The 27,863-nt window shown below is 36.0% G+C and overlaps 1 protein-coding gene across 1 annotated transcript in view; it reads right to left on the reverse strand.

Annotated features, from left to right (window-relative positions):
• C4H1orf185 (chromosome 4 C1orf185 homolog) overlaps window positions 1–26,648 on the reverse strand; it is a 40,336-nt gene extending 13,688 nt beyond the window's left edge. The window contains 3 exon segments of the mRNA XM_007113816.3: window positions 6,375–6,510; window positions 17,215–17,320; window positions 26,633–26,648. Of these exon segments, the coding sequence (XP_007113878.3) occupies window positions 6,375–6,510; window positions 17,215–17,320; window positions 26,633–26,648 (258 nt within the window).
• Between the last annotated feature and the right edge of the window lie 1,215 nt (window positions 26,649–27,863).

A 27,863-nucleotide genomic window follows, 5' to 3' on the forward strand; every position in this document is an offset into this window, starting at 1 on the left:
ATTTGAACAGACATTTTAAATAAAAGAAAACCATAATGGCCAATGAACTTTAGAAAAGACAATCACCTCATTTTTTAGCAGGAAAATATAAATTAAAATTACAGTGAGATATCAAGAGAATGAGAAGACAAGCCACAGCCTGGGTAAAAGTGTTTGCAAAAGACATATATGATAAAAGACTTATTAAAAATATACAAATAACTCTTAAACCTCAACAATAAGAAAACAAACAACCCAATTTAAAAATGAGCAAAAGATCTGAACAGACACCTCACCTAAGAAGATATACAGATGGCAAGTAAACATATGAAAAGATTATCAGCATCATATATTATTAGGGAAAGGGAAAATTAAAACAACAGAAAACTACTATATGCCTATTATAATGGCAAAAATCCAAAACACTGACATCACCAAGTGCTGGGGAGGATGTGGAGCAACAGGAACTCTCACTCGTTGCTGGGGATGCAAAATGGTACAGCCACTTTGGCAGACAGTTTGGCAACAGAACTAAACACCTCTTACCATTTGATCCAGCAATCATGCTCTTGGTAGTTACCCAAATGAGTTGAAAATACATGTCCACCCAAAAACCTGCACATGAATGTTTATAGCAGCTTTATTCATAATTGCCAAAACTTGAAAGCAACCAAGATGTCCTTCAGTAAGTGAGTGGATAAATAAATTGAAGTAGATCCATACAATGGAATATCATTCAGCACCAAAAAGAAATGTACTTTCAAGCCTTGAAAAGACAGAGAGAACTTTAAATGCATATTAATAAAAGAAAGAAGCCCCAAAAGGCTACATACTGTATGATTCCAACTATATGACATTCTGGAAAAGGCAAAACTATGGAAACTGGGCTTCCCTGGTGGCGTAGTGGTTGCGCGTCCGCCTGCCGATGCAGGGGAACCGGGTTTGCGCCCCGGTCTGGGAGGATCCCACATGCCGCGGAGTGGCTGGGCCCATGGGCCATGGCCGATGGGCCTGCGCGTCCGGAGCCTGTGCTCCGCAACGGGAGAGGCCGCAGCAGAGGGAGGCCCGCATACCACAAAAAAAAAAACAAAAAAAAAACAAAAAAAAAAGCTATGGAAACAGCTAAACAATCACTGGTTGGAGGGAAGGATGAACAGGGATGGAACAAGATTTTTAGGGTAGTAAAACTATTGTGTCTGATACTATGATGGTGCATACATCTCTGTCTCTCTGTCTCTCTGTCTCTTTGTTCCTGTTTCTCTCTGTGTGTGTGTGTGTGTGTGTGTGTCTGTCTGTCTCTCTCTCTCTATATATATATAGATATGTCAAAACCCATAGAATGTAGGATTCAAGAGTGAATACTAATGTAAACAATGGACTTTAGGTAATGATGTGTCAGTGTAGGTTCATTAGTTGTAACAAATGTACCACTCTGGTGCACGATGTTGATAGTGGAGGAGGCTGCACTTGTATGGGGACAAGGAGTATATGAGAACTCTATATTTTTTTCTCAATTTTGTTGTGAACCTAAAACTGCTTGAAAAAATTACGTCTATTAAGAAAAAACTACAGTGAGATACTATTACACATCCATCAGATGGTTAAAAATTTAGGAGCTTAAAAACATCAGTATTTGTTGATATGGGGCAATCCTAGCAATTATGAATGCCTGAGGGGAATGTATATTGACAGAACTACTTTGGAAAATAATTTGAAGTTATCTAATAATATTAAACATGCACAAATCCCATGAGTCAGTGATTCTACTGTTAGGTACATTCCCTATGGAAATTTCCATTAAAAAAACCAACTGAAAACAACTCAAATGTCCATAACATAAAATTTGATATATTAATACAATGGAATATGATATAACAATAAAAAATGATGAACGATAGGTATATGCACCAACCTGGATGAGTCTCAGAAATGTAATAGAAAAAGGGAAGACTATATTAGACATGGAGTCCAAAACATATAAAATTTAATAATGCATTGTTTAGCTATATCATAGTTTTAAATTTCTACTGGTGTCTCCCTTGTTTTACTTTGTCCATACAACTCTTTTGATGCCATATAACAGAAAGTTAATTATGTGTCTGCCTTTCCCACTTGTACTACACTAGCACTTTTAAGGTAGGGTTTGTATTTACTATCCTCAGTAGGTAGGGCCCAGAGCTCAGAATGTAATGAAGCCTTAATAAACCCTTATAAATTTCAACTAGTATTTTGTATTTAATTTCAATTAGTTGGTTTGGTTAGGTTATTTGGTTATCTGAGTATCCTCTTATCTCCAAATCTCTTTCTTCTGATAGGCTTGGCAATTTTTGCTTTTTTTTTTTTATGCCATTTATCTTCAACCCTGTAACAATTCCAATATGGGGAATACAGGTTCTCAGGCTAGAGATACAGAGAAGAAACTGTAGAAGGAGACATTTTCATTTAGTCTTTCAGTTTCCTGTAATATAAACTCTAACTAGTTTGGGTAATTTAAATTTAGCATCTGTTATTGTCCCTCAAATTTAAAAATAATAGTGGATAATTTAAATAATTTAAAGACAACGCTAATGACATGGTGTCAAAAGAAATTATTTGAAAACATTGCTATAAAATATTACACACTACCTGTAATTGGAAATTTCCAGTATGAAAATTTCGAGAAATAAAAACACACTGAGAATGAGATTTAATCTTTGCCTTTGATGGTCTTTGTCTGCATCTCTCATCAATTGTTTTAAATTTGGAATCTTGAAATATTTCTCTGAAAAATATTTTATAGAGAATGTTATTAAACATGAATTATAAAACAAAATTATTCTGTTTCCAACAGTTCTACATAAACGTTTTAAAATCAGAATATATTATATATTTATTTTTAAAAGCACAAATCAACTTATATATTCCCTTTTCATATGTTACTGATTTCATTACACCTATTTTGTTCATAGAACATAAATTAAGCTACTTCTTTGCAGGGTTAATATTTCCAGTTTGAAGATTAGCCATCAGTTTTTGATAACCTTCTCTCTGGTTGTGAGATAATTAATCGACTTTAATGTCAATTAGTCTTTTCATAGATTTGCCTTTAATGGCAAAGGAAATTAAATGAAGTGGAACTCAGTGGCCAATTTTATATTTAATAATGTCTCTGGCAAAAGTAAGTAGAAGGAAACTGAATTGAAACTAATGACTTACAAGGGAAGAGTACCTGTGATCTTTATGCATGCAGCCACAAGTAATTTTGAGAGAGGGTTAGAAACAATGAAGCAGCAAGTAAACTGATCAAAGCTGATCAAAGACAGTTAAGTATAAAGGAATGTGGTTTCTAATAGTAATTCTAAACTTAACAATTTAAAAAATAATGCTGATTGCCTTTTCTTCTTTCCGAGGTACTAGAAATTTTCCAAATTAATTCAAGAGATCATATTATGTTACTTATTGCGGTATTAACAATTAAAATTCATTCATTTATTGAATTCAATTGACTTAACAAATATTTACCAAGTACTTACTATGCGCCATGCATTATTCTGGGTGTTGTATATACAGTGGCAGGGGAAAAAAAGCACAGCCACTATACTTATGGAACTGTCATTGTTCTCATGGAACTTAAACACTAGCAAGGAAGACAGGTATTAATAAAACAATCAAAAGAAAATGAAAAATTAACAACTGTGGAAAGTGTTATCAAGGAAAGCTACCTGCTACTCTGTGAGTATATAAGAAAGGGAATTAACTTGGTTAGAGAGGTCAGGGAAGGCTTTTCTGAGGATGAGATGATTGAATTAGGCATCTGAAGAAATGGGAGTAGTTATTAGATAGAGTGTAGTTGAGGAGGGGAGTTGTAGGAGAATATTCTAGTCAGAGAGAATATCAAGTGCAAAGACCTAGTGGCCAGATTAGGACAGTGTAGCAGAAGCACAGAAAGCAAGAGGGAAGGTGGAGATGAAACTGGAGCGTATGCATGGGCAGACCACGTAGGGCTTTAAAAGTCATGTGACTTTGTCTTCATCCTAAAAGCAATAGCAAGTCCTTTATAATGTAGTGGGATTGGGGTGGAAGGGTGGGGTGACTTGATCAGATTTGCATTTGGAAAATATCTGGCTGAAGTGTGAAGAAGAGATTAACTGAGGAGTATAGTGAAGATAAAGGGTCAGTTATAACTCTGTAGGACTATGTGAGGGATAACGATAAGTTGGATAAGGTAGTGGCAATGATAATGGAGAGAAATGGATAGATCTGAGCAATTAATGAATTAAAATAAATAGAACTTGGTGATGGTTCAAATTTAGCAGGGGTGGGAAAGAGAGAGGGAGATATCAAGCATGTCTACCGTCTTTCAAGGAAAAAAACCAAAACAAAACAATCCTTCCTTGACCTCACATTTTCTTCCAGTTTCTGCCCCTTTCAGCAACTCCCCAACATCAAAAAAAAAAAAAGCTTCTTAAAAGGATGTATACATTTGTCTGAATTTTCTCTTGTACTTTAGACAAAAGTAAGCTTCTGAACACATCACTCCACCAAAACTGTTCAAGGCTACCAATAACTTCCATGTTGCTATTCCAAAACTTATTTGTCTATCCTCATCTTTCTCAGCCTTTAACATAACTGGTCATTGCCTCCTTCTTGAAACATTTTCTAATTTTGACTTCTTTGACACCACACATCTTTCTGCTTTTCCTTCTCAGATGTTGATGATTCTTCCTACTCTTTTTCTATATGTCTAATATTGGTGAGCTGAAGACCAGTCCTATGTTCTTCTCTTTAAACAATCACTCCCTGGTTAGTCTCATCCAGTTGAATGACTTTTTTTTTAAATTGGAGTATAACTGCCTTACAATGTTGTGTTAGTTTCTGCTGTACAATGAAGTGAATCAGCTAGTAATATTACATTGTATATATGTACCACATCTTCTTTATCCATTCATCTGTCGATGGATTTTTAGGTTGTTTCCATCTCTTGGCTATTGTAAATAGTGCTCCAATGAACACAGGGTACATGTGTCCTTTTGAATTATGGTTTACTCAGGGTATATCCCAGTAGTGGGATTGCTGGGTCATATGGTAGTTCTATTTTTAGTTTTTAAAGGAACCATCATACTGTTCTCCACAGTGGCTGTATCAAATTACATTCCAACCAACAGGGCAAGAGGGTTCCATTTTCTCCACACCCTCTCCAGCATTTATTGTTTGTGTACCACTCTGGTGCACGATGTTGATAGTGGAGGAGGCTGCACTTGTATGGGGACAAGGAGTATATGAGAACTCTATATTTTTTTCTCAATTTTGTTGTGAACCTAAAACTGCTTGAAAAAATTACGTCTATTAAGAAAAAACTACAGTGAGATACTATTACACATCCATCAGATGGTTAAAAATTTAGGAGCTTAAAAACATCAGTATTTGTTGATATGGGGCAATCCTAGCAATTATGAATGCCTGAGGGGAATGTATATTGACAGAACTACTTTGGAAAATAATTTGAAGTTATCTAATAATATTAAACATGCACAAATCCCATGAGTCAGTGATTCTACTGTTAGGTACATTCCCTATGGAAATTTCCATTAAAAAAACCAACTGAAAACAACTCAAATGTCCATAACATAAAATTTGATATATTAATACAATGGAATATGATATAACAATAAAAAATGATGAACGATAGGTATATGCACCAACCTGGATGAGTCTCAGAAATGTAATAGAAAAAGGGAAGACTATATTAGACATGGAGTCCAAAACATATAAAATTTAATAATGCATTGTTTAGCTATATCATAGTTTTAAATTTCTACTGGTGTCTCCCTTGTTTTACTTTGTCCATACAACTCTTTTGATGCCATATAACAGAAAGTTAATTATGTGTCTGCCTTTCCCACTTGTACTACACTAGCACTTTTAAGGTAGGGTTTGTATTTACTATCCTCAGTAGGTAGGGCCCAGAGCTCAGAATGTAATGAAGCCTTAATAAACCCTTATAAATTTCAACTAGTATTTTGTATTTAATTTCAATTAGTTGGTTTGGTTAGGTTATTTGGTTATCTGAGTATCCTCTTATCTCCAAATCTCTTTCTTCTGATAGGCTTGGCAATTTTTGCTTTTTTTTTTTTATGCCATTTATCTTCAACCCTGTAACAATTCCAATATGGGGAATACAGGTTCTCAGGCTAGAGATACAGAGAAGAAACTGTAGAAGGAGACATTTTCATTTAGTCTTTCAGTTTCCTGTAATATAAACTCTAACTAGTTTGGGTAATTTAAATTTAGCATCTGTTATTGTCCCTCAAATTTAAAAATAATAGTGGATAATTTAAATAATTTAAAGACAACGCTAATGACATGGTGTCAAAAGAAATTATTTGAAAACATTGCTATAAAATATTACACACTACCTGTAATTGGAAATTTCCAGTATGAAAATTTCGAGAAATAAAAACACACTGAGAATGAGATTTAATCTTTGCCTTTGATGGTCTTTGTCTGCATCTCTCATCAATTGTTTTAAATTTGGAATCTTGAAATATTTCTCTGAAAAATATTTTATAGAGAATGTTATTAAACATGAATTATAAAACAAAATTATTCTGTTTCCAACAGTTCTACATAAACGTTTTAAAATCAGAATATATTATATATTTATTTTTAAAAGCACAAATCAACTTATATATTCCCTTTTCATATGTTACTGATTTCATTACACCTATTTTGTTCATAGAACATAAATTAAGCTACTTCTTTGCAGGGTTAATATTTCCAGTTTGAAGATTAGCCATCAGTTTTTGATAACCTTCTCTCTGGTTGTGAGATAATTAATCGACTTTAATGTCAATTAGTCTTTTCATAGATTTGCCTTTAATGGCAAAGGAAATTAAATGAAGTGGAACTCAGTGGCCAATTTTATATTTAATAATGTCTCTGGCAAAAGTAAGTAGAAGGAAACTGAATTGAAACTAATGACTTACAAGGGAAGAGTACCTGTGATCTTTATGCATGCAGCCACAAGTAATTTTGAGAGAGGGTTAGAAACAATGAAGCAGCAAGTAAACTGATCAAAGCTGATCAAAGACAGTTAAGTATAAAGGAATGTGGTTTCTAATAGTAATTCTAAACTTAACAATTTAAAAAATAATGCTGATTGCCTTTTCTTCTTTCCGAGGTACTAGAAATTTTCCAAATTAATTCAAGAGATCATATTATGTTACTTATTGCGGTATTAACAATTAAAATTCATTCATTTATTGAATTCAATTGACTTAACAAATATTTACCAAGTACTTACTATGCGCCATGCATTATTCTGGGTGTTGTATATACAGTGGCAGGGGAAAAAAAGCACAGCCACTATACTTATGGAACTGTCATTGTTCTCATGGAACTTAAACACTAGCAAGGAAGACAGGTATTAATAAAACAATCAAAAGAAAATGAAAAATTAACAACTGTGGAAAGTGTTATCAAGGAAAGCTACCTGCTACTCTGTGAGTATATAAGAAAGGGAATTAACTTGGTTAGAGAGGTCAGGGAAGGCTTTTCTGAGGATGAGATGATTGAATTAGGCATCTGAAGAAATGGGAGTAGTTATTAGATAGAGTGTAGTTGAGGAGGGGAGTTGTAGGAGAATATTCTAGTCAGAGAGAATATCAAGTGCAAAGACCTAGTGGCCAGATTAGGACAGTGTAGCAGAAGCACAGAAAGCAAGAGGGAAGGTGGAGATGAAACTGGAGCGTATGCATGGGCAGACCACGTAGGGCTTTAAAAGTCATGTGACTTTGTCTTCATCCTAAAAGCAATAGCAAGTCCTTTATAATGTAGTGGGATTGGGGTGGAAGGGTGGGGTGACTTGATCAGATTTGCATTTGGAAAATATCTGGCTGAAGTGTGAAGAAGAGATTAACTGAGGAGTATAGTGAAGATAAAGGGTCAGTTATAACTCTGTAGGACTATGTGAGGGATAACGATAAGTTGGATAAGGTAGTGGCAATGATAATGGAGAGAAATGGATAGATCTGAGCAATTAATGAATTAAAATAAATAGAACTTGGTGATGGTTCAAATTTAGTAGGGGTGGGAAAGAGAGAGGGAGATATCAAGCATGTCTACCGTCTTTCAAGGAAAAAAACCAAAACAAAACAATCCTTCCTTGACCTCACATTTTCTTCCAGTTTCTGCCCCTTTCAGCAACTCCCCAACATCAAAAAAAAAAAAAGCTTCTTAAAAGGATGTATACATTTGTCTGAATTTTCTCTTGTACTTTAGACAAAAGTAAGCTTCTGAACACATCACTCCACCAAAACTGTTCAAGGCTACCAATAACTTCCATGTTGCTATTCCAAAACTTATTTGTCTATCCTCATCTTTCTCAGCCTTTAACATAACTGGTCATTGCCTCCTTCTTGAAACATTTTCTAATTTTGACTTCTTTGACACCACACATCTTTCTGCTTTTCCTTCTCAGATGTTGATGATTCTTCCTACTCTTTTTCTATATGTCTAATATTGGTGAGCTGAAGACCAGTCCTATGTTCTTCTCTTTAAACAATCACTCCCTGGTTAGTCTCATCCAGTTGAATGACTTTTTTTTTAAATTGGAGTATAACTGCCTTACAATGTTGTGTTAGTTTCTGCTGTACAATGAAGTGAATCAGCTATATGTATATATATATCCCTTCCCTCTTGGACCTCCCTCCCTCCCACCCCCAGCCCACCCATCTAGGTCATCACAGAGCACCGAGCTGAGCTTCCTGTGCTTTACAGCAGGTTCCCATTAGCTATCTATTTTACACATGGTAGTGTATATATGTCAATCTTAATCTCCCAATTCATCCCACACTCCCCTTCCCCCCATGTCCACCCATCGGTTCTTGTGTCTGCATCTCTATTCCTGCCCACAAATAGGTTCATCTGTACCATTTTTCTAGATTCTACATATATTAGTTAATATACAATATTTGTTTTTCTCTTTCTGACCCACTTCAGTCTGTATGACAGACTCTAGGTCCATCCACACCTCTACAAATGACCCAATTTCGTTCCTTTTTATGTATGACTGAGTAATATTACATTGTATATATGTACCACATCTTCTTTATCCATTCATCTGTCGATGGATTTTTAGGTTGTTTCCATCTCTTGGCTATTGTAAATAGTGCTCCAATGAACACAGGGTACATGTGTCCTTTTGAATTATGGTTTACTCAGGGTATATCCCAGTAGTGGGATTGCTGGGTCATATGGTAGTTCTATTTTTAGTTTTTAAAGGAACCATCATACTGTTCTCCACAGTGGCTGTATCAATTTACATTCCCACCAAGAGGGCAAGAGGGTTCCTTTTTCTCCACACCCTCTCCAGCATTTATTGTTTGTAGATTTTTTGATGATGGTCATTCTGACCAGTGTGAGGTGATACCTCATTGTAGTTTTGATTTGCATTTCTCTAATAATTAGTGATGTTGTGCATCTTTTCATGTGCCTCTTGGCCATCTGTATGTCTTCTTTGGAGAGATGTCTATTTAGTTCTTCTGCCTATTTTTTGATTGGGTTGTTTGTTTTTTTGATATTGAGCTGCATGAGCTGTTTGTATAATTTGGAGATTAATCCTTTGTCCATTGCTTCATTTACAAATATTTTCTCCCACTCTGAGGGTTGTCTTTTCGTCTCGTTTATGGTTTCCTTTGTTGTTAAGTTTAATTAAGTCCCATTTGTTTATTTTTGTTTTTATTTTCATTACTCTAGGAGGTGGGTCAAAAAAGATCTTGCTGTGATTTTTGCCAAAGAGTGTTTTTCTTATGTTTCCCTCTAAGAGTTTTACAGTGTCCAATCTTACATTTAGGTGTTTAATCCATTTTGAGTTTATTTTTGTGTATGGTGTTAGGGAGTGTTATAATTTCATTCTTTTACATGTGGCTGTCCAGTTTTCCCAGCACCACTTATTGAAGAGACTGTCTTTTCTCCATTGTATACTCTTGTCTCTTTTGTCATAGATTAGGTGACCACAGGTGTGTGGGTTTTTCTCTGGGCTTTCTATCCTGTACATTTGATCTCTATTTCTGTTTTTGTGCCTGTACCATACTGTCTTGATTACTGTAGCTTTGTAGTATAATTGAAGTCAGGGAGCCTGAATCCTCCAGCCCCACTTTTCTTTCTCAAGATTTCTTTGCCTATTTGGGGTCTTTTGTGTTTCCATACAAACTGTAAATTTTTTTGTTCTAATTCTGTGAAGAATGCCATTGGTAATTTGATAGGGATTGCATTGAATCTGTAGATTGCTTTAGGTAGTATAGTTATTTTCAAAATATTGATTCTTCCAATCCAAGAACATGGTATATTTCTCCACCTGTTTGTGTCACCTTGATTTCTTTTATCAGTGTTTTATAGTTTTCTGCATACAGGTCTTTTGCCTCCTTAGGTAGGTTTATTCCTAGGTATTTTATTGTTTTTATTGCAATGGTAAGTGGGATTGTTTCCTTAAATTCTCTTTGTGATCTTTTGTTGTTAGTGTAGAGGAGTGGAAGAGATTCCTGTGCATTAATTTTGTATGCTGCAACTTTACCAAATTCATTGATTAGCTCTAGCAGCTTTCTGGTGGCATCTTTAGGATATTCTATGTATGGTATCATGTCATTTGCAAACAATGACAGTTTAACTTCTTTTTTTCCAATTTGTAGTCCTTTTATTTCTTTTCTTCTCTGATTGCCATGCCTAAGACTTCCAAAACTATGTTGAAAAAGAATGGTGAGAGTGGACATCCTTGTCTTGTTCCTGATCTTCGAGGAAATGCTTTCAGTTTTTCACCATTGACAATGATGTTTGCTGTGGGTTTGTTGTATACAGCCTTTATTACTTTCAGATAGGTTCCCGCTATGTCAACTTTCTGGAGAGTTATCATCATAAATGGGTGTTGAATTTTGTCAAAAGCTTTTTCTACATCTATTGAGATGATCATATGGTCTTTATTCTTTAATTTGTTAATATGGTGTATCACATTGGTTGATGTGCATATATTGAAGAATCCTTGCATCCCTGGGATAAATCCCACTTGAGCATGGTGTATGATCCTTTGAATGTGTTGTTGGATTCTGTTTGCTAATATTTTGTTGAGGATTTTTGCGTCTATATTCATCAGTGATATTGGTCTGTAATTTTCTTTCTTTGTGATATTTTTAGTTTTGGTATCAGGGTGATGTTGGCCTTGTAGAATGAGCTTGGGAGTGCTCCTCCTTCTGCAATTTTTTGGAAGAGTTTGAGAAGGATAGGTGTTAGTTCTTCTCTAAATGTTTGATAGAATTCACCTGTGGCTTTTTCATTTGTAATTTTATTGAGTCCTCTCCCTTTTTTTTTGATGAGTCTGGCTAAAGATTTATCAATTTTGTTTATCTTCTCAAAGAACCAGCTTTTAGTTTTGTTGATCTTTGCTATTGTTTTCTTTGTTACTATGTCATTTATTTCTGCTCTGATATTTATGATTTCTTTCCTTCTACTGACTTTGGTTTTGTTTGTTTGTTATTTTTTCTCTAGTTGCTTTAGGTGTAAGGTTAGATTTTTTATTTGAGATTTTTCTTGTTTCTTGAGGTGAGATTGAATTGCTATAGACTTCCCGCTTAAAACTGCTTTTTTTCACTGTCATCTGTTTCATGTATTTTTAAATTTCCTCTTTGATTTCTTCAGTGATCTCTTGCTTATTTAGCAGCACACTGTTTAGCCTCCATGTATTTGTGTTTTTACAGTTTTTTTCCCTATAATTGATTTCTAATCTCATAGCATTGTGGTCAGAAAAGATGTTTGATATGATTTCAATTTTCTTAAATTTACTGAGGCTTGATTTGTGACCTTGGAAAATGTGATCTATCCTGGAGAATGTTCCATGTGCACCTGAGAAGAAAGTGTATTCTGCCACTTTCGGGTGGAATGTCCTATAAATATCAATTAAATCTATCTGGTCTATTGTGTCATTTAAAGCTTGTATTTCCTTATTTTCTGTCTGGATGATCTGTCTTTTGGTTTAAGTGGGGTGTTAAAGTCCCACACTCTTTTTGTGTTACTGTCAATTTCCACTTTTATGGCTGTTAGCATTTGCCTTATGTATTGAGGTGCTCCTATGTTGGGTGCATAAATATTTATAATTGTTATATCTTCTTCTTGTATTGATCCTTTGATCATTATGTAGTGTCCTTCCTTATTGCTTGTAACAGTATTTTAAAGTCTATTTTATCTGATATGAAATTGCTACTCCATCTTTCCTGTGATTTCCTTTTGCATGGAATATCTTTTTCCATCCCGTCACTTTCAGTCTGTATGTGTCCCTAGGTGTGAAGTGAGTCTCTTGTAGACAGCATATATATGGGTCTTGTTTTTGTATACATGCAGCCAGTCTGTGTCTTTTGGTTGTAGCATTTAATCCATTCACATTTAAGGCAATTTTTTTTTTTTTCAGTACGCGGGCCTCTCACTGCTGTGGCCTCTCCTGTTGTGGAGCACAGGCTCCGGACATGCAAGCTCAGCAGCCATGAGTCATGGCCCTAGCTGCTCCGTGGCATGTGGGATCCTCCCGGGCCGGGGCATGAACCCGCGTCCCCTACATCGGCAGGCAGACTTTCAACCACTGTGCCACCAGGGAATCCCTAAGGTAATTATTGATATGTATGTTCCTAGTACATTTTCTTAATTGTTTTGGGTTTGTTTTTGTAGTTCCTTTTCTTCTCTTGTGTTTCCCACTTAGAGAATTTCTTTTAGCATTTGTTGTAGAGCTGGTTTGGTGGTGCTGAATTCTCTTAGCTTGAGCTTGTCTGTAGAGGTTTTAATTTCTCCGTCGAATCTGAATGAGATCCTTGTCGGGTAGAGTAATCTTGGTTGTACGTTCTTCCCTTTCATCACTTTAAATATGTCATGCCACTCCCTTCTGGCTTGTAGAATTTCTGCTGAGAAATGAGCTGTTAACCTTATGGGAGTTCCCTTGTATGTTATTTGTCATTTTTCCCTTGTTGCTTTTAATAATTTTTCTTTGTCTTTAATATTTGTCAATTTGATTACTATGTGTCTTGGCATGTGTCTCCTTGGGTTTATCCTGCCTGGGACTCTCTGCACTTCCTGGGGTTGAGTGGCTAATTCCTTTTCCATGTTAGGGAAGTTTTCAACTATAATCTCTTCAAATGTTTTCTCAGATCCTTTCTCTTTCTATTCTTCTTCTGGGACCCCTATAATTCAAATGTTGGTGCATTTATTCTTGTCCCAGTGGTCTCTAAGATTGTCTTCAATTCTTTTCATTCTTTTTTCTTTATTCGCTCCTTGGCAGTTATTTCCACCATTCTATTTTCCAGTTCACTTATTCTTTCTTCTGCCTCGGTTATTCTGCTATTGGTTCCTACTAGTGTATTTTTCATTTTAGTTATTGTGTTGTTCATCACTGTTTGTTTGTTCTTTAGTTCTTCTAGGCTTTTGTTAAACATTTCTTGTATTTTCTTGATCTGTGCCTCCGTTCTATTTCCAAGATTTTGGATCATCTTTGCTATCATTACTCTGAATTCTTTTTCAGGTAGGTGCCTATTTCCTCTTCATTTGTTTGGCCTTGTAGGTTTTTACCTTGCTCCTCCATATGTAACATATTTTTTTTGTTGTCTCATTTTTTTTGATGGGTGGAACTGTGTCTTACTGGTTGTTTGGTCTGAGGCTTCCAACACTGGGGTTTGCAGACACTTGGGTAGAGCTGGGTCTTGGTGGTGAGATGAGGAGCTCTGGGAGACCTCACTCTGATTAATATTCCCTAGAGTCTGAGGTTCTCTGTTAGTCCAGTGGTTCGGACTTTGTGTTCCCACCACAGGATCTCAGACCCAACACCCCAAGCCCATGAACCAAGATCCTGGAAGCCACATGGCATGGCAAAAAAAAAAAAAAAAAGAGCAGAACAATAAGAAGGAATAAAAATTAAATAGGGGCTTCCCTGGTGGTGCAGTGGTTGAGAATCCACCTGCCGATGCAGGGGACACGGGTTCGTGTCCTGGTCCGGGAAGATCCCACATGCCGCGGAGCGGCTGGGCCTGTGAGCCATGGCCACTGAGCCTGTGCATCCGGAGCCTGTGCTCTGCAACAGGAGAGGCCACAGCAGTGAGAGGCCCTTATATCACACACACACACAAAATTAAATAAATTTAGAACACTAACAGATATATTAGAAAAAATAAAAATATAAATGAAACAACAACTGAAAGGTAAAACAGAACCACAATAGTAGGAAAAAAAAAGGGGCCAGAAAAGGCCTTGGCTGTGTGGGGAGAGGCTTAAGGGGCAGGGTTTAGGTGGGGGGTGGTGTCTGGGCTCAGTACACACATGGCTGGAAAAGGCCCTGGTGGGAATGGGGGGCATGGCTTAGGCTCAGCATGGCTGGAAGGGGCTCGGATTGCCTCTGGTCTCAGACTGTGGAAGATCATGCCCGGGACCCCAGCAGGCTTGCTGGGGCATGAGTGTGGGGGGGGGAACACTAGTCCCATTCCCCTTGATCTTCAGATCCCCTAGGGTACCTCCCTGTTCACCTCTACTCTTCCCCCTTCTTTCATTCCCACATCCCCAGGACCCATATGGATGGAGGGTCCTCAGAAGGTGGAGGACCAGACCTGGGACCCCAGCATGCTCCCTGGGGCCCGAGTGGGCAGGGGAAATGCTGGCCGCATTCCCCTCTGATCCTCCAAACCCCTGAGGGTCTCTCCCTGTCCCTGTTAATCCCCTTGTGGTGAATGGGTCTCTCCAGGCATGGGAACCCCTTCCCTCTCCCAGCCACCCCTCAGGGGTGCCAGTACCATCTCACCTCCACTTCTCTTCCTCTCTCGCTCCCTCCAACATCCTACCCAGTCACTTGGGGGTTCCTCCCATCCCCTTGGGTGTCAAGGCCACCCACCAGCGTCTGGTAGGTGCCCTAGTTGTGAGGAGATGCAAACTCCATGTCCTCCTACTCCACCATCTTGACTCCATGCCCCCCAGTTGTATGATTTTATATACCCTCTATACATTGATAACCTAAATCTTCAGCCCTGATTTCTCCCCTGAAGTTCACATGTATATCTGACTGTCTAACATCTTTACTTGGATGTCTCATAGGCTTTCAAACTTACATCCAAAATACAACTCCTAGTTTACCACCACTCCCTCAACTTGTTTCCCTCCCAATCACCTCCTCATCTCAGTAAATGGCATGATTAACTACTCAGTTGCTCATGATAAACATGTAGGTATTAGCATTAACTCTGCCATTTCACTTATCTTTCCTTACCTCATCCAATCCATCAATAAGACCTGCTAACTTTACCTGCAAAACTACCCCAAGTCCAGCCCCTTCTCTTCATCTTCTCTACTTCCATATTAGTCTAAAGACACAATCATCCTTAACATGGACTGTGCAGTAGCCTCCTAAGTTGCCTCTCCGCTTTTACTCTTGCTCCATTAACATACAGGATTCATAGAGACATAAGAAAAATCTTTTAAAAATATGAATCAGAACTCTCATACATTGCTGATGGGAATGTACATCCATCTTGGAAAACTGTTTAGTAGTTTCTTATAAAGCTAATCATACTATCCACCAATTCCACTCTTACCCAAGGGGAGTGAAAGCACATGTACAAAAAGATTAGAATGTTCACAGCAGCCTTATTTCCTAAGGGCTAAAAGTTGGAAATGACCTAAATGTCCATTAACAGAAAAATGGATAAAGAAACTGAGGCAAATTCATACCATGTAATACTGCTCATTAATCAAAAGAATGAACAGATAAATGTAACAGCATAAATGAATCTCAAAAATATTACATTAAGTGAAAAAAGCAGACATAAAAAGTCCATTTATATGAAGTTCAAGAATAGGTAAAATTAATCTATGGTGATAAAAATCAGAATAATGACTGCCTCTGGGTAGGAGGTGGGGAGAAATTCCTGGAAAGCAGGATGAGGGATCCTTACAGGATGATGGAAAATTTCTATATCTTGACTGGGGTTGTGATTACATGGGAATATATTTGTTGAAATTCAACATCATATATTTAAAATCTATATCTCAAATTTTTAAGTGTTATTAAAATGTAAATCATCTGTAGGTGGCCTTGTAGTCTTTAAAATGGGGATAATATTACTGCAACTTCATGGGGCAGTTATGAGGTCTAAATGAGATAACTACATATAAAGCACTTAGAACAGTGCACAGTAAACACTCGATTTTAGCTATTATTATGATGATAATGTCATTCTCTTGCTTAAAACCTTCTGATGGCAGAAATAATAAAATCTAAACTCCATGTTTTAGCCTACAAATTCCTGTGTGATTTGACCCTTATCTCCCTCTTTAATCTCATCATTATTTCCCTCTCACTTCAGTCTACTCACACTGACTTTCTTTCTGTTTACTGAACAATACCAAGATCATTCCTACTTGGAGTTTCTGTACTTGCTATCCCATTAGCTTAGAAAAAATCTCTTCCACAGGGTCGTCACATGTCTGGCTTCTTTTTTTAACCTAAGTCTCAGATTAAATACTACCCACTTGAAGAGACATTCCCTGACCACTTTATTTGTTAATTATCTGTCTCCTCCCAGTGGCACTGCAAGTCTGTGAAAGAATGAATTAGTGAATAATTTCTGGTTTTCTGACTTGTGCAAATGGATAGATAGTATGTATTCATTTGCTGAAATAGGGAATACTGGAAGAGTGTGTGGGAAGATCGTATTACAATTTAAATTTTTTAACATGAGCCAAAGCAAATGCTGAACCAATTAAATAATAAAAAACACCAAATTTGGGGGTTGAAAGGAACTGAGGTATCAAGTATCATTTTTCCATCTCTGGCAAAAGACTACATTTAGACCATACCAGAGATTCTGTCAGCTCTCTTCTTAAATATCTCCTAAAGAAAGAGAGTCTTTTTCTCTCAGTAATGTTTTTAACCTCTAAATTAGTAGTCGAAATTTAAAAATTTTTCTACCCTTCTATTATAATTCAAACCCACGTTTTCTACAGAATAAAATAGATCTCGTTATTCCTTAAAATTTTAATGCATGAAGATTGCTATTATACTGCTCGGACTATTATACTACTAGGACTTCTCTTTTCAGGCTACTCTAAACATGTAAAGTTTTCTCTCCCCAATCAAATTACAGAATCAATATCATTATAGTTATCTAAATTTAATACCATTTGAGAAAATCTTTCACTGAATTTTTAAAAGAAAAAAAAGTCAAATGTTCTAATAAATCTTACCTTCGTTTGCAAATCAGGAACCACAAAGCTGATGCCAAAGCAAAGAAACCAATTCCCAAAGTAACAGCACCAGCAGCCAGAAAATAGGTTAAGTGGTTAAAAAAACCTATACAAATAAATTATAAAAGATTATTTCAGGCATGTACCTTCATTCTCTATGTAAAATTAAATGACATAATAGCTTAACACATAATGTAGTGTTAATAACACATAATGTGTGTTAATACACATTAACACCCATAAAAAACACACATAATGTGCATTAATAACACATAATGTAGTGTTTAAGACATTAATGAGGAGGTTGGGAGACCTGAATTCTGATCCTTTGCAATTCTAATAAATTTCAAGACCCTGAGTTTGAGAATTACTCGGAGCCTCATTCTCATTAGGGCCCAGGGCACATTTCTTTGACCCTACCAAAATTTGAGACCTAGGTTTTGCTTGTTTTTTTTTTTTTTCTTCGGTACGCGGGCCTCTCACTGTTGTGGCCTCTCCTGTTGCAGAGCACAGGCTCCGGACGCGCAGGCTCAGCGGACATGGCTCACGGGCCCAGCCGCTCCACAGTATGTGGGATCTTCGCGGACCGGGGCACGAACCCGTGTCCCCTGCATCGGCAGGCGGACTCTCAACCACTGCGCCACCAGGGAAGCCCTGCTTGTTTTTGTACAGCTGCCACCTCCTTTCTTCTTATCTAGTTGTCTCCCTTTCCAGTCCAGCTGTGAATTTTTATGCTACTTTTCCAGTATCATTCTTTGCAGTCCTTCAACATAAGAGGATTTCCATTTTAAGATTTTTATTGTCAATCACTACAAGGAGGTAGATGAGGGTAGTAAAGAACAAATACGAGGAATTTTTAAAGAACTTAGAAATCTTTAAACATTTTATCTCTACTTTTTCTCAGGAACAGTAAAAGATCATAGCCAAAAGCTAAATGAAAGCAATGTAAATAATGATATATCACAGGTTTATAACTGGAAAAGCCTACAGGAATTGTATGGTATAACTCCTTCATTTTACAGATGATAAAACTGAGGCCCAGGTGAAAGCAGTAAGTGAAGTAAGGTCATGCAGCAAATTGAGGGCAGTCCTCTGTTTTTTTCTATTATCGTATCTCTGCTACCAAACATCTTAATACTGGTATGTATTAAAAAGAATTAAGAATAAAGAAAGCATGAGATATTTACAGTTAGGTTGGTCAAGTATTCATTAAGATTCTGAAATCTGCTACCTAAGCATAAAGCAAGCTGTAGAAACTTTCACAGAAGGCTGTATAGAATTTGAAGGGCCTTAAGACAACTTAGGAGTATATTATTTGGGGAAAAAGATGTTTAAAAGTATAAAACTAATAGAAGATCTTTATGTGTGAACATATTATAAGTTCCACTAAGGGTATGACGTGATAAAGACTTTGTTGTTCCCATACTTTTGTTGTTTTCTAAGTAATTTCCAACTTTCTAGATGGTGCCTCTCAGATCTTAGTTTTCTTTGGGTTCAGAGATATCTACATTTGGAAATTAATTAATGGTACAAAAAAGTTACATAAGGCTATTTATCAAAGTGATACAATATGAAAAAACACCTCCAATTTTCATTTTTATATATGAAAAAATGTAGATATTTTGGACCAGATAATTTGTTGTGAGGGACTGTCCTGTGCATTGTGCCAAAGATATCTCCAGGCATTACCAAATGCATTCTGAAGGGCAAAACTGCCCTCAGTTGAGGATCACAGGCATAGTGGTATAGGAAATATCAGATAGTATTAAATGATAAGAGCAAGATAGATAAAACACATATTTTTAAAAAATTTAAAGATACAGTTGTACTCAAATATAAGATAAATATTTCTATGGACAAAAGAAGAAAAGCAACATGCAGAAATAAGTAGGAGCTAAAACCACAAGCATGCTAGGCACCGAGATCTGGAAGCAGGAATTAACTAGAAGAAGCAGAGAATGTCATTGAGAGAATTCCCAGACCAAGCCATCCTCTGGCGTGGTGAATGACCAACTCAAAAAAGGACAAAGGAGGAATCTTGGAAATTATAAATTTAAAAATTTTAAGATGGAGTACATGCTTCTTTAAATACAAAGAATTAATGAAAGGAAAGATAATACTAAGAGAGTCACCCAATTACATAAAAAAAGTGAAAAATATGATAAATTATGAGACTTGGAAAAGATTAGCATATAGCATAAAACTAATAGGGATCCCAAAAGAGAGAATAGAGGAGTAGCAGAGAAGCAATATTAAGAGATACAGCCTAAAAAGGTTTTTTCTTTTCCTTTTTAAAAATTATTAATTTATTTTTGGCTGCGTTGGGTCTTCGTTGCTGCATGCGGGCTTTCTCTAGTTGCGGTGAGCGGGGGCTACTCTTTGTTGTGGTGCGCAGGCTTCTCATTGCGGTGGCTTCTCTTGTTGCGAAGCACAGGTTCTAGGCACGCGGGGTTCAGTAGTTGTGGCACGCAGGCTCAGTAGTTGTGGCTTGCGGGCTCTAGAGCGCAGGCTCAGTAGTTGCGGCACACGGGCTTAGTTGCTCCGCAGCATGTGGGATCTTCCCGGACCGGAGATTGAACCCATGTCCCCTGCATTGGCAGGTGGATTCTTAACCACTGCACCACCAGGGAAGCCCAGAAGGTTTTTGCTTTAAAAAACTTTTTTTCAATTTACACATACTAAAATTCACTTGCGTGTGTGTATGCAGTTCTGTAAGTTTTGACAAATATAAAAAGTATTTAATCACCACCACAACCAACTTACAGAAAACTTCCATCACCCCAAAACATTTCCTTGTACAGCCTCTTAGTAGTCAAGTACTAACTGCTGGCAACCACTGATTATTTTCCATCCCTATTCTCTATCCTTATGTTTTTGCCTTTTCCAGAATTTCGTATAAATAGAATAATACAGCATGTTGTCTTTTGAGTCTGGCTTTTTTAACTTAGCATAATGCATTTGAGATTCAGCCATGTTGTTGCATGTATCAGTAGTTTGTTTCTTTTTATTGCTGAGGAACATTCCATTTTATAGATGGACCACAGTTTATTCCCCAGCTAAGAGACGTTTGGTTGTTTCCAGTTTGGGGTTGTTAGGAATAAGGCATAGTATACATTTGCATACAGTTGCTTATTTGATCATAAGTTTTTATTTCAGTAGGGTCATATAGCAAGTATATATTCAAATTTATAAGAAACTACCAAACTGCTTTCCAAAGTGGCTGTTCTGTCTTGCTTTCCGACAAGCAAATACAACAGTTTCAGTTGCTCTGTATCATGGCTACCACTTGATATTGTCAGTTTCATTTCAGCCACCCTAATAGATGCACAGTGGTATCTTACTGTGGAGATACAGTGGTATCTTCCTTAAAAAAAAGGAAAAGAAAAAACCTTTTAAAGCTGCATCTCTTAATATTGCTTCTCTACTAATTCTCTAATCTCTCTTTTGGGACCCCTGTTTTAATTTACATTTCCTTAGTGAATAATTATGTTGAGCATCTTTCCACATGCTTATTTGCCATCCATATATCTTTTTTTTTTTTTTTGTGGTACGCGGGCCTCTCACTGTTGTGGCCTCTCCTGTTGCGGAGCACAGGCTCAGTGGCCATGGCTCACGGGCCCAGCTGCTCCGTGGCATGTGGGATCTTCCCGGACCAGGGCACGAACCCGTGTCCCCTGCATCGGCAGGTGGATTCTCAACCACTGTGCCACCAGGGAAACCCCATCCATATATCTTATTCAGTGAAGTATTTGTTCAAATCTTTGCTGATTTTTTAGAATTCTTTATATATTCTGGATACAAATCCTTGGTCAGATATATGATTTGGAAATATTTTCTCCCAGCTGTGGCTTGTCTTTTCAATTCTCTTAATAGTGTCTTTCACAGAGCAAAACTTTTTAATTTTAGTGATATCCAATTTATCAACTTTTTTCTTTTATGGTTTGTCCTGTGGGCTGTATCTAAGAACTCTTTGCAGGTCACAAAGATTTTCTTCTATGTTTTCCTATAAAATATTTATAGTTTTATGTTTTACATTTAATTTATGATTCATTTTGAGTTAATTTTTGCATAAGGTGAGAGGTAGGGGTCAAGTTTTTTTGTTTTTTTTTTTTTGTTTTGGGATATGTGTATTCAGTGGTTCCAATAGTATTTGATGAAAAGACCATCCTTTCTTCATAGAGTTGCTGTTGCACCCTTGTCAAAAATCAATTAGCTATATTTGTGTCTGTCTATTTCTGGAATCTCTATTCTGTCCCTTTGGTATACGTTGTCTATTCTTTCACCAATAACAACAATAATAATAATCTAATATTTATACAGCAAATACTATATGCCAGGCACGTTCAAAGTGATTCACTCATTTAAATTCAAAGATATTCACTCATTTAATTCTCACAACTCTATAAGCTAAGTATTATTATTTCCCCACTTTACAGATGAGGAAACAGATGAGGCAAAAATGAGGTTAAGTAACTTGCTCAAAGGCATACAACCAATAAATGAGGGAACAATAGTAATTAAAAAATTGCTAAAGTCCTTCTTTACCTAGTATAGACAATGAATATCTTTAGATTTTGTTAGAAAAACAGTTAAGTATAAATGCTAAATATTTAAGAGTATCATAAAAGAGGATATCTAAATGGCCAATAAGTATATGAAAACTTCATTAATAATCACAGAAATGCAAACTAAACCACAACGAGTCAATACAACAACCCTGTACGATGCCTAAAATGAAAAAGATGGAAAATATCAAGTGCTGTCAAGGTGGCAGAGTAACATGAATTCTCACTCACTGTTGGTGGGAATGTAATTTTCTATAATACTCTGGAAAACTGTTTGGCACTATTATTAATGCTGAACATATACATACCCTATGACGCAGCAATTCTTAGACATATACCAAACTGAAGTACATATATATTTTCTTAAAAATATAGGCTAGAATGTTGATAGCATCACTTTTATGTGTGTATGTTGATAGAGACACAAACCGGAAACTACCCAAAGGCCCACTGATAGTTAAACGGATAGATTTTAAAAGTTTAATTGATTTAAGGAAGCAAAATGTTCTATAACAATGGGAAAGAATAGAGTACAACTATGCACAACAAAGTGGATAAATTTCATAAATAATGTTGGGCAAAAGAAGGCAAACAAAGACATCAGTGGGGAGTTCAGGGATGCTGGTAATTAACATACTGTTTCTTGAACAGGGTCCTGGTTATAGAGATGTGTTCAGTGAAAATTCAAGCTTAACACTTATGACTTATGAATAAACTAGATCTATATGTATCATCATAAATAGAACTGAAAAACCTAGTGTTCAGTGAATAAAGCGATTTCCATAAATTTATATTCAATTATTCTAATCACATACTGATTCCACCTATGCACTTTAAAAGAAAACACAAAATAATACTTTTTAAAAAACAATGTGACAGAAGTATTAAAATACACCATACTCATTATATTAGTTGTGTCTGGGAAGGAAATGAGGGGAATGGGACTATGGATTGAATATAAACTTAAGACTTTATCTGTAATGTTTTCTTTAAAAAATTTAAAATCTGAAGTTTATATGATCAAAAAATATTTATTTAGTAGATTACATGAATGTTTGTTATTCTTTGTCCTTTTCTTTTTACTTTTCTTGTTTTCTCAAATATAAAAAATATAAAAACAATAGGATCTCAATTTTGTAAAAAAAAAAAAGAAAGAAAAGAAAAAGGGAGAAACATACTTTTATAAGGAAAATAATCAATATTGGCTACTCCTGGGGTAAGGACTTAGTTATAATTTTCCACTCCAGACCTTTCTGTACATTCAGATTTTCTAGCATGAGAATCTTAGAAAAATCAGGAACAAAAATTTTTAAGCTTCATATGTGATTCTTGACTCCTTTACTTAGTACAAGTCTCATTGTAGCAACTTCTCTATTGTTATCACTGTGTTTACAGCCTACTTAGCTTTCTCCTCCTTAAGATCTCTGCCCTTCTCTTTATCCTTTTTGTAATTCTCCATTAGGGAAGAAAATAGGTGTGATTAGTAAAACACCATTCTAGTCCCTGGTTTAAATGGGCCATTTATATCTCAGGGGAATTCCAGTGAGCTATAGAGAATATGAAAGTTCCCAAACCACTTTACCAAGAGAAAGACAAATTACATATTTTCTAATACCTCCAAAAAATCACACTTTATCTATAAATCAATCTGTAAAATGAAAAGGCTTGACTCTATGATCATTAAGATCCCCTCTCACTTTGAAGATTTAGTCAATATATAAGTTAAAGAAACACCATATACAGAGGTAGGATTTTTACTTTCTTGACTCTGCCCTTAAGTATGCTATCTAAAGTAATGACTCCTCACTTTCAACAGTTTATTATATGACCCTGTTTCTTCATCTTTAATAATTGCTATAATAAATAGTCTACTTATTGGTTTACTGTCTATTGTCTGTCTTCTACCAGAAGATAAATCTTTTTCACTCTGGTATTCTTAGAGTTTAGAATAATGACTGGTTACTCAAAAATGATTGACTATTCAATGAATAAATGATAGGCACTGTGCTAGATGTTAGTATTAGAAAAATGAATAATAAAGGTATGAGGGTTTTTTCTTGTTTTTTTTTTTTTTTTTTTTTGGCTGTGCCACTCAGCATGCGGATGTTAGTTCCCCGACCAGAGATCAAATCTGCACCCCCAGCAGTAGAAGTGTGGAGTCTTAACCATGGGACCACCAGGGAAGTCCCTAGGTATGTAGTTTAGTAGGAAGTTCATATATGTGAAAAAGAATAAGTGCAATTAAAAAGGTAGTATAGGCATTATCATGGAAGAAATAAATACAAAATACAGATACCGGAAGATCTGTAAAAAGATAGGAGAAAAATTTTTAAAAACTCCATAGTCTAGTTAAACATGGTTTGAGAACTTTCTATTGCCAAACCCTTGCCAAGAATTGGTGACTGAGGACTTCTCTGGTGGCACAGTGTTTGAGAGTCCACTGCCAAGGCAGGGGACACAGGTTCGATCCCTGTTCCGGGAGGATACCACATGCTGAGGAGCAACTAAGCCCATGTGACACAACTACTGAGCCTGTGCTCTAGAGCCCATGAGCCACAACTACTGAGCCCATGTGCTACAACTACTGAAACCCACATGCCCTAGAGCCTGTGCTTTGCAACAAGAAAAGCCACTGCAATGAGAAGCCCGCACACCGTAACAAAGAGTAGTCCCTGCTCGTCACAACTAGAGAAAGCCCACATGCAGCAATGAAGATCCAACACAGCCAATAAATAAATAAATAAACGAACAAAAACAAAAAAAGAATTGGTGACTGAAAGATAAGTAACACATGGTCATAGAGTTTAAAATCTGGAGGGTACAACATTTAAACAGAATATTCGTTACAATATTCTAATTGCTATGATAATGACCTGTTGACAGCACTAAGACAACAGAGGCACTTTGACTAAGTGCAGGAACAGTTTCTTAGAGAACACCTGAGCTAAATCCTACAGAATGAGTAAGAGATAGCTAGCCAAAGATATTAAATCCTAAACCAGGGTATGACCCTTTCACCTTAAGACAAACAAAACTTTCTCTCTATGCACAGTAACCTCCAGCTTACAGTTGATCCTTTTCTTACCATTTGCAGTCAAAACTCTTAAAATGAGAATTTCTACTTCACAACTTCTATTCCCAAGGTCATTAATAACTTCATTAACAAAAAATTGAAATGTCACTATTGACCATTCTCTCTCTCTCTCTTACCTTGGCATAAGTAAAATAAATTCACTTGGTTTTTTCCCATTTCTTTGTCTATAATGTTATTGCCTTTATAGGTTCCTCTTCCCCAGTCTGTCTATCTTTTAACCTATCTATCTATAGCTAGATATAGACATATCCTTTAACATATCTACATATGGATATATATAGATATATAAAGGATATAGATAAATATAGACATGGATATAGATGTTACTTATTTGTATCTATGCATATATCTTTAACCAGAATTACTATATATTTGTGTCAGGAGTAGTTTCAGATTACCTTTTGTAGTGATTCCAGAACTGAATGTTCGGTTTTATTTTTTGAGTATTCAATACCTGTTTATTATACTCTCCTAGGGTTTTGCCAGATTTCGTCTCAGGTTTACTCCAGTTCAACAAATGCTTATTGAACACCAAATATGTGTGCGATACTGTTTGAGACACCAAGGGAGGCATAAAAGGCCATTGAAGTAAGAATGAATCCTTACCCTGAGGTTTAAAAATCCATAATGAAATATAAGCAGGGCTCATATGTAACTGGTATAAAAAGTTGACCACACTGATTTTTTTTTAGTTGGTGTCTGCTCTGATTGAATACAAAGCTAACTAGGAAGAACTTGTACTTGGAAGAGATACTTATTATGCTGGTTGGATTTTAATGTTATTATTTGAAAAATGGGGGTCATATTATCTGTCTCACATAATTAGAATAAGAAATAAATAAGATAATGTTGCAAGGAATTACTAACATAGTAAAGAAGATGACATCTCAAAAAGCATGCATATACCAGGCCATAAAGCAAGACTCAACAGTTTTATAGGATTATTACAGATACCACATTCTCTGACAATAATACAATTAATTTTAAATTAGTAACCTAATACATACTCTAGGAAAAGCTGCCATACATGGAAATTTTTAATCACACTGTAAATAACTCTTGCATTAAAGAAGAAGTCAATGGAAATTTGGAAATTACATAAAACTAATCAATAATGAAGCACTATGTATAAAAGCTTGCAGCAAATAAGGTGAAGACAAATTCAAGGGAAAAAAAAGCTGAAAAAAAATGAGCTTAGCATTCAAATTGCAAGTTGAAAAAGACAAGCAAAGTGAGTCCAAATAATGTGGAGAAAGGAAATAAAAAAGAAAAAAATTAGTGAAAAAATATTAAGATTTTAGGTAAACACTAACAAGATTAACAAATCTCTAGTAAGAGTAACCAAATTTTAAAAAAGAAGGCACATGTAGACAATTTCAAAGATGAAGAAAGAACATAATTACAGTTACAGCAGAAATTAAAATAAGAAAATACTTTCAACAAATTTATGCTAGTATATTCTAAAACTTATACTAAATTATATATACCTAAAAAGTGACTTACAAAAAGTGACTCAAGAATAGAAAACCTAAATGAACATGTATCCATTAAACTGAATCAACAGTTACAAAATTTCCCCCAAAGAAAACAGCAGGCCCCAATAACTTTACAATTTCTACTGTATACCCATGATTCAAGTATTTCTTATCTTATACAAGCCCTTCCAGAGAATAGAAAGAGGTTTCTGGCTGTTTGTCCAAATGCATTTTCCTCTTCTTCCCAGGCAAAAAGCTAGACTACATGTCCCAGCTTCCCATACCATTAGGTGAAGCCATGCGACTGAGTTCTAACCAATGGAATTTGAATGGAAGTGATGTCATAAAAACCTCCAAAGCACCTTTCTCCATGTTCTTTCTCCCTTTAGGCTTGACTGGGATGGAGATGAACCCCAGGGAACCTTGGAAGCCATGTGTCATCATGGATGTAATTGACATTTACAGAACACTCAACCCAAATGAAATGAAACACAACATATCAGAATTTGTGGAATGCCACTAAAGCAGTATGTAGGGGAAAATCAATACCAAAAACTGCAGTATTAGGGAAAAAATATGTGAATAACCTTAAAAACTAAAATAAGTAGAGCAAATTAAGCCCAAAGTAAAGAAAAGAGAAAAATCTAAAGACCAAGTGAAAACCAATGAAATAGAAAACAGAAAAACAATAAAGAAAATCAATGAAACAAAAACCTGATTCTCTGAGATCTATATAATTGATAAACTTCTAGTTAGACTGACCAATAAAAAGAAAAAGGCACAAATTATCAATATCAGAAATAAGAGGGCTTCCCTGGTGGTGCAGTGGTTAAGAACCTGCCTGCCAATGCAGGGGACACGGGTTTGAGCCCTGGTCCAGGGAGATCCCACATGCTGTAGTTCGTGCTCCACAACTACTGAGCCTGCACCCTAGAGCCCACAAGCCACAACTACTGAGCCTGCATGCCACAACCACTGAAGCCTACACGCCTAGAGCCCATGTTCTGCAACAAGAGAAGCCACTGCAATGAGAAGCCCATGCACCACAACAAACAGTAGCCCCTGCTTGCCACAACTAAAGAAAGCCCGATCCCAGCAACAGAGACCCAACACAGACAAAAATAAATAAATAAATTTATTTTAAAAAAGAAATGAGAGATGTGACATTACTACAGATTCTACAGATATTAAAAGAATAATAAGGCAATATTATGAACAATTTTACTAATAAATCTAACAACTTAGATGAAAGGGAAAATTCCTTAAAATATATAAATTTTCAAAGTTCACTCAAGAAGAAATAGATAACATAGATAGACACACATCTATTAAATACATCGAAATTGTAGTTAAAATTCTTAAAAAGAAACTCCATGTCCAGGTGCTTCACTGGTAAATTCTACCAAACACTTTAAGGGAAAAAATAGTATTAATTCTACACAAATGCTTCCAAAAATTTGAAGAAAAGAGAATTCTTTTTTGATTTATCCTATGAGGCTGACATTACCCTGATAC

This window comes from Physeter macrocephalus, chromosome 4 (assembly GCF_002837175.3).
Source record: "Physeter macrocephalus isolate SW-GA chromosome 4, ASM283717v5, whole genome shotgun sequence".
NCBI lineage: Eukaryota > Metazoa > Chordata > Mammalia > Artiodactyla > Physeteridae > Physeter > Physeter macrocephalus.